The following is a 7,012-nucleotide window of genomic DNA, read 5'->3' as shown; positions in this document are numbered from 1 at the left end:
AAGTGTTCAAGTTCGGCAGTACGCTGCTTCGGACCGGTGTACCCTGGGAACAGACGAAGAATCTGTTTAAGGGAATTATGTCAAACACAAGCCCGGTTCAACCTTTAATCTGGTTAGATCGTTCTATCTTTTGATTCTTATTATGATTATATATTATACATATTTGCTATATGATTGTTTCGTTTATGATAATATGTATAACTGTTTCAGTTTCGTATACATATTTCCTACACTTCATTCAAGCATTTATTAAGCGTTTTTGACAAAATTGTCAATGCTCTTAATGAGTGCATTTGTTGACGTATATCATCATCAAAGTGTGTGTAGTCTATTCCGGAATATTCAGTATCCACACCGCGTAAGGAATTTGCAAAGTGCTGACAAAACATGTCAATCAAAACCACACCGAAAGAATACACATCAGATTTCTGTGACACAAGTTGGGTCTTTTTAAACTCTGGGTCAGTGTAGCAGGAAAAGGTAAAGTAGCACTTCTTTTCAATGATTATCCCAAAAGCAACAACCTTAGCCTCCAAATCTTTATCTAATAATATTCGAGTGCTACTGAAGTCGCTATATCTGACATCACACCCGTGGATGTGACTCAAGGCACGAGCAACACCTAAACGTATTTTCAATCTTTGAGAACATGTGAGGTTTTTATTGACTTCTTCAAAATTTATTGAGCTTGAACCGGACACAGGTACGATATTTAGGATTTGGCCTACATTTCCATTAACTTCACATTCCGTAACGATGTAACTGTTTCCATCTCCATAAGAAAACCCAACAAAAGTGGCAATATTATTATGCTTAAAACGAGAAATAATTGAGACCAGTTTCAAAAGCTCATCTTCCGTCTCATATGAAATCATTTTTTCTATAATAACAGCCATCTTTTTACCAGACTGAAGTAGTTCACCTCTGTAACCGTATTACAGTTAAACAATTGTGGAATAGCATTTTCGGTGTCAAAGTTGTTGGTATCAGCTGATATATCATCTTACGGGATTCGTAAGGCATCAAATTCTTTCGATAAAGACGACATGATCGAGATATATTAAGGATTGAAGGAACGGGACCGAAATGTGAGGTTGTGCTTGAGAAGGGATAGGGTTGTTTTCCACTCAAAAACATGAATCTAGTGAAACCATTATTCTTGGAGATATCAAATAAGTGGTCTAGATGTATGATCATTTATGTTAACAAAGTTGAAGTTATGAAAAACACCGAGTGTTATATTCGTCATTTCACATTTTCCCAACCTTCCTTTCCAGAGCATAAAGACAAATTAATGTTCAAAATCGACATCAAATCAACACCACATAACGCATTTCATCTAATCAATGAGTTATCGTTTAAATAAATCAAGAGTTCTGAATGGGATGTAACAAAATCACCTTATGGGGAGGGAGGGCGGGCTAAATTTGGGGTGTCTAAAAGGCAAAAACATGGCTTTGATTGACAAGTGGTGGTGGAGGTTTAAAACCGAAACTACCTCCTGTTAGAATACAGCAACAATACAAAGTTATCATTCTTGGGTAACTTTGAATTTTGGATCAGAAGTCAAACTTCATCATTTCCCTTTATAGTTCATCACAAGACTGCATAAGTACAAGCATTCAACGGCTACAAGTGCAGACTACAAACAACATGTTTCCTTTTTATCAAAGTGGTTCCAAAAAGTTAATTGGAGCCTTACCTTGTTTAGAAATAGCTGTTAGAGTCAATAGTGTATAAAAGACACTATCATTTGATGTAATAAATTAGAACAAAAAATTGTATCAATCAGATTACAACGATACAAGCTCATTTACATAACCCGATCATCATAATCTTTAATTCTTGTAATTTATCATGGTATCAGAGCTAACGGGGAAGATCTAGGATCAATTCAACCGTTTACAGCTTCAATCACTTACCAGAAAAAAAAATTTAAGCTGCTATGTCAATAATTGATGGTAGCTCAAAAATACAGCAGCAGGAAAAGAATTTCTTGAATATAGCTGCCATGTCACATAATGACGGTAGCAAATTAAGAAAAACTTACCTGAACGTCCTTTGTCAACCATCCAAACAGAAACCATTATCTTTAACCATTGTCGAACAACCATCATCCTCTAATCCAGAACAACCAACTGCAAACCACATTCAATCGCAAGAACAATCGTTTTGTATATATTGCAACAAGTCTGGACATACAATCATTCAATGTTTCAAACTTATCGGGTATCCTGAGTGGTATAGCAAACGGAAACATGGCAGAATGAAGACGGTAGTAGAATAGACGGTCGGCGGCAACCATAAGGTCACCTGCAACGGCAGCTCGGGATCTACCACTCGAGCAATTCAGAAAACAACAAGATGTTACTCAATTTTCAAATTACCTCAGAAACCGACCAAATGGGTGAAGGTGAAACCTTCAAACCCTAATTTTGCATCAAAACAGTCGATTAAAGTAATTAGGGTAGACCCTAATCACTGCAAATCTATAGAAAAGAAGAACCCCAATCGGTTCTACTGTTTACGAGTGATTGAAGAAGAGGGATTAAACCCCCATCTTCAGTCAAAAGAACCCAAATCGACCAGTTTTAAAAATAAAAACCCCAATCTTTTTTCTTGCTCTCAAGCTACTGAAAAAAAAAAGAGGAATTAAAACCCTTGTTTCAATCAAATTTATCCTCTGTTGATAAAGAAAGAAAGGTTGGGGATGATGAAGAATATGGGAAAAAGAATCCACGAGTTCTCTGTAATGGTTGTGGGGAATCACGAGTTGGGTTGGGAAAAGAAACAAATAAAAAAGTTCAACCTGGGAATTCACACATAAAGATAATAAATTTCAACCAGGTGGATTTAGATGTGAAACTTGGGCCAACACCAAGGAATATTGAGCTAACACCAAAAAGATATTGGACCACAAACTAGAAAGGGTCAATCACCAAAATACCCATTTTTTTGGCCTTTTCTGAGCTGGAACCTCCTTTTTTTTTTTTTGAGAATTTGCCCGCGCAAGGCGCAAGTATCTTTAGACCTTGCGACCTTGCGGCTTGCGCCTTTGCGTGTAAACGCAAGGCGCAAGGATAAGGGCTTGCGTCCTTGCGTCCTTGCGCCTTGCGCCTTATCAGAATGGATTTTTCCTGATTTCTGGATAAGATTTTTTTGGATTCTTTGTACCTTTACGGATAAGATTATGTACCTGTCTATTTAATGAGGCTAGAACTCCATATTAATAATTTTATTTTACTTCATTTTCAAAAAGATCAAGTCATTAGAGCATCGTTAAGGTACCAACTTTTATCTATTTTTTCACTAATTTGTGTCTTAATGAGCTGTAGTAATGATGAAGCATTTGTTGTTCATGTATGTTGTGGAGGTAATTTTGAATTTGTTAACAACATACCTATGTATCTGCCTCTTGACTGTTTTAGAACCAGATTAAAACTACCACTTGCTCCACAAAAACCAATAAATCGAAGAGTATTGTTAAGGAAAATTCTCAAAAAAATTGAATTGCCACCTAATGCACCTGTTTCGCTAAGATATATTGATAATAATCATATTTTTGATATTACTGATGATCATGAAGATTTTTTTGAGTTTTTAAAACACGCTGTCACAAACGAGCCTATTGATATTTATGTTGTCGACAAAGTTAGAATGCTTCAACCCGGACAAAATTCACAAACACACCAGCCCCAACAAAATCCACAAACACACCATCTCCAACAAAACCTCCGGATTCTCGAGTCTCAACCAAACAAACAAACTCACCATCTGCAAAAAGAACAGGATGAAATACACAATTCCGAACCAAACCTCGAAACACACTATTCGGAAGAAAAACAGGCTGAAATACCACCTCCAAACACAGAAGAATTTGACTTCTTCAACCATGGCGCCGAGAACGTGTGTAAAATAAAAAAAATAGAGAACCCGTTTATACCTGTTGTTGGGTCTAGTGAATCGGATGAAGCAAGTGACGAGGAAGATGAAGATGAAGAAGATGAAGAAAAACAAGATGTATTCTAGAATATGCCAACTCTACACAGTCAGCAAGATGAAGAAAACCCAGAATTTACGACCCCAATTCCAACCACGTATCAGGTATCTGATTTGGTCAAAGTTCATCAAACGTTTTCGAACAAGGAAGAATTCCTAAACCAGCTATTTACAAAATGCCTTGAAGAAAACTTTCAAATAAAGCCTGTAAAGTCAGACAAATCTCGGTACACCGCTAAATGTGTGTTGCCAAATTGTGAGTGGAAATGTAGTGCATACAAAATAAGACACACTGAAAACTTTATGGTTAAAAAGTTGCATGACGTACACACTTGCTCACGCACACAAATTATGGGAAACAATAAACATGCTACTAAAAAGGTGTTGGGTAGTATTCTTATGGATTCGTTCAAGGCTGCTAATCGAGAGTATAAACCAAAAGATATACGTGATGATGTAGCTAATCGGTTTAGATGAACCTTGCGTATGTTTCAAAAATAGGCGCAAGGACGCAAGAAGAACCTTGCGCCTGATTAATAAAAAGGCGCAAAGACGCAAGAATCACCTTGCGCCTGCTTCTAAATACGAGGCGCAAGGCCGCAAGAAGGACCTTGCGTCTACGGCTATTACGGGACGCAAGGTCGCAAGGTCTGATTACACACCTTTGCGCCTTCAAAAATACAGTTACGGACCTGTTCACAGTTTACAACATTTACAGTTTTATACACAAATTACATAATTAACTACAGTTTTCAAAATAAAACCTCAGTTACCAACTTTTGCTTTCTCTTTTGGTGGGGGTTCCTGGGTATCAAAGCGTGCACGAAAGAAGGTCTTGGCCATTCTCACTCTGTAGTCTTCTGCGGCCTTTTTAGGATCTCCAATGTTTGGGATTTCATCCCACCTAAAGATCACCCTCTCCATATGGATGCAGACCCAAACACCACAGTCCCCATTACTTCCACCTTGCACCGGCACGACTGGTGCTGCCTCGGTCATGAACTCGATGCTCTCCTTGTTTTCCAAGTAGTCAACAATCTGGGAGTCTTGCTTTTGGTTAAAGTAATCAATTGCTCTTAAGTATACAGGCAATTGATCTCCCAGATCTTTGGTGAGCTTGACAATTTCTTGATCAACATGACCGGGCAAACTATCGTACACCAATATCTTCTGTTCCTCCAAGTTCAACACAATCAGAATAAAGTGTTGAGCATCGTAAAAGTGAACGGGGATCAAAATCTGCAAAAAACATACACAATATTAGCTAAACTGTAATAGGCGCAAGGACGCAAGACCATACCTTGCGCCTGCAGAATGGAAGCAAGGACACAAGACTAAAGGGCGCAAGGACGCAAGGACAACCTTGCGTCAACCAGAAACAACAGGCGCAAGGACGCAGGGACAACCTTGCGTCAAACCTAAAACACAAGGCGCAAAGACGCAAGTCACACCTTGCGCCTGTGCCAGAACACCTAAAAAGACCAGGCGCAAAGACGCAAGACTGAACCTTGCGCCTGTGCCAGAACACCTCAAAACACCAGACGCAAAGACGCAAGGACAACCTTGCGTCCAACCTAAAACACCAGGCGCAAGAACGCAAGACTTAACCTTGCGCCTGTTCCAGAACACTTCAAAACCTAAAATTTGTATTGGGAATTAAAACATACCTTATCACAATAGGCCCAGGATGGATATAGCTCATCACTACCATCCCCTAATCCAATCAAATACATATAATCAGGTGGATTCTCCCCTGTGATTGCTACTTCTCCTCTTTTCTCCTCTTCTTTCCGTTTCTCTTCCTCCCTTTGTGTATCATCATAATAGGACTGAAACGCTGCAAGGCTAGAAAGGAAACCCAATGGCATGACAGTCCATCGAGAACTACATGCAAACGAGTCGGTCGGGATAATAGGAGTGGAATACTGGCTTGCTCGGGGGAGAACCCTATGACGATATCTCAACATAAGTGTAGCCCATCCATCAATATGCTACAATTGTGATAAAACAAATAAGCATGAAACTTACTTAGTTTTCCAAGAATGGAAACAAATAAGCGAGCAACTTACTAAGTTTTCCAAGTATCCGGAATATCCAAGACCAAGTAACCTGATCCAAAACTCAGGTGTGAGGTATATAAAATTTTCGTTCTGAAAAATGAACATGCACCGCGTTTCTTGCTTACTATCCACCATACTCTTCGGATCTTTTGCAGGCCCAACGTGCTTTCTACCGTCTCTCCAAGCATTGGGTGGTGGTGGTAGTAGAGTTCCTTGATCATTCACTAGCCTGTCTACCATCGACCAAATTTCCTCGTCATTAACCCAATCCTTTTGCGACCGTTTACGCTTTTTCACAATCGGAGCAACAACATCTTCTTCAACAATAGGGTGGGGTTCTTCTTCAACAACACCCTGTTCTTCAGTATCGAGATTAACAACCTCCTCAGCCTCAGACACCCTCAGCCTTTTCACTTTGCGAGCAACATCATCTGACAGCTGTGAATTATAGAAAGTCAGGAAAAAAGGCGCAAGGGCGCAAGATAACCCTTGCGACACACGCAAGGACGCAAGGTATGACCTTGCGCCATTTATGTAACATAGGCGCAAGGTCGCAAGACCATACCTTGCGCCTGTTTGTCAAAACAAGCGCAAGGACGCAAGACATGACCTTGCGCCTACTTTTAACAAACACAGCCTGTTTATTCTCGATAATTAATGACAAAACTGCAAGTTTAAGGTAAAAAAATGTAATTAAAGATATACCTTCTCGATTGGTTTTCTGTATCCCGGTGTTGTGAAAGGGGAGCTTAGTACACGCGTTGGTCGTCGATCTCTCATTCCACGTCTAATCCGTTGAGCTGATTTGTCGTTTTCATTGTCTGAGAAGGATCGACCAAGTAACTCCTCATCTTGATTTTGCTCTTGTTCTGATATTCGTTTCTCTTGTTCAGATATACGTCTCTCGTGATCATTTATTTGCGTTCTACACTCTTGCAGCTCCTTCTCTTGCC

The 7,012-nt window shown here is 39.4% G+C and overlaps 1 protein-coding gene across 1 annotated transcript; it reads right to left on the bottom strand.

Moving 5' to 3' along the window:
- Nucleotides 1-227: 227 nt before the first annotated feature.
- Nucleotides 228-1,048, bottom strand: LOC139874950 (probable serine/threonine-protein kinase PBL28). Its single transcript, XM_071862340.1, has 2 exons — nucleotides 1,008-1,048; nucleotides 228-924 (listed from the first exon to the last, which is right to left on the bottom strand). Exons 1-2 carry the CDS (start codon nucleotides 1,046-1,048, stop codon nucleotides 228-230), a joined length of 738 nt encoding a protein of 245 aa, XP_071718441.1.
- Between the last annotated feature and the right edge of the window lie 5,964 nt (nucleotides 1,049-7,012).

This window comes from Rutidosis leptorrhynchoides, chromosome 11 (genome assembly GCF_046630445.1).
Source record: "Rutidosis leptorrhynchoides isolate AG116_Rl617_1_P2 chromosome 11, CSIRO_AGI_Rlap_v1, whole genome shotgun sequence".
Classification (NCBI taxonomy): Eukaryota; Viridiplantae; Streptophyta; class Magnoliopsida; order Asterales; family Asteraceae; genus Rutidosis; species Rutidosis leptorrhynchoides.
Note: the sequence above shows the minus strand (reverse complement) of the source record. Positions and strands in the feature narration are given on the sequence as shown.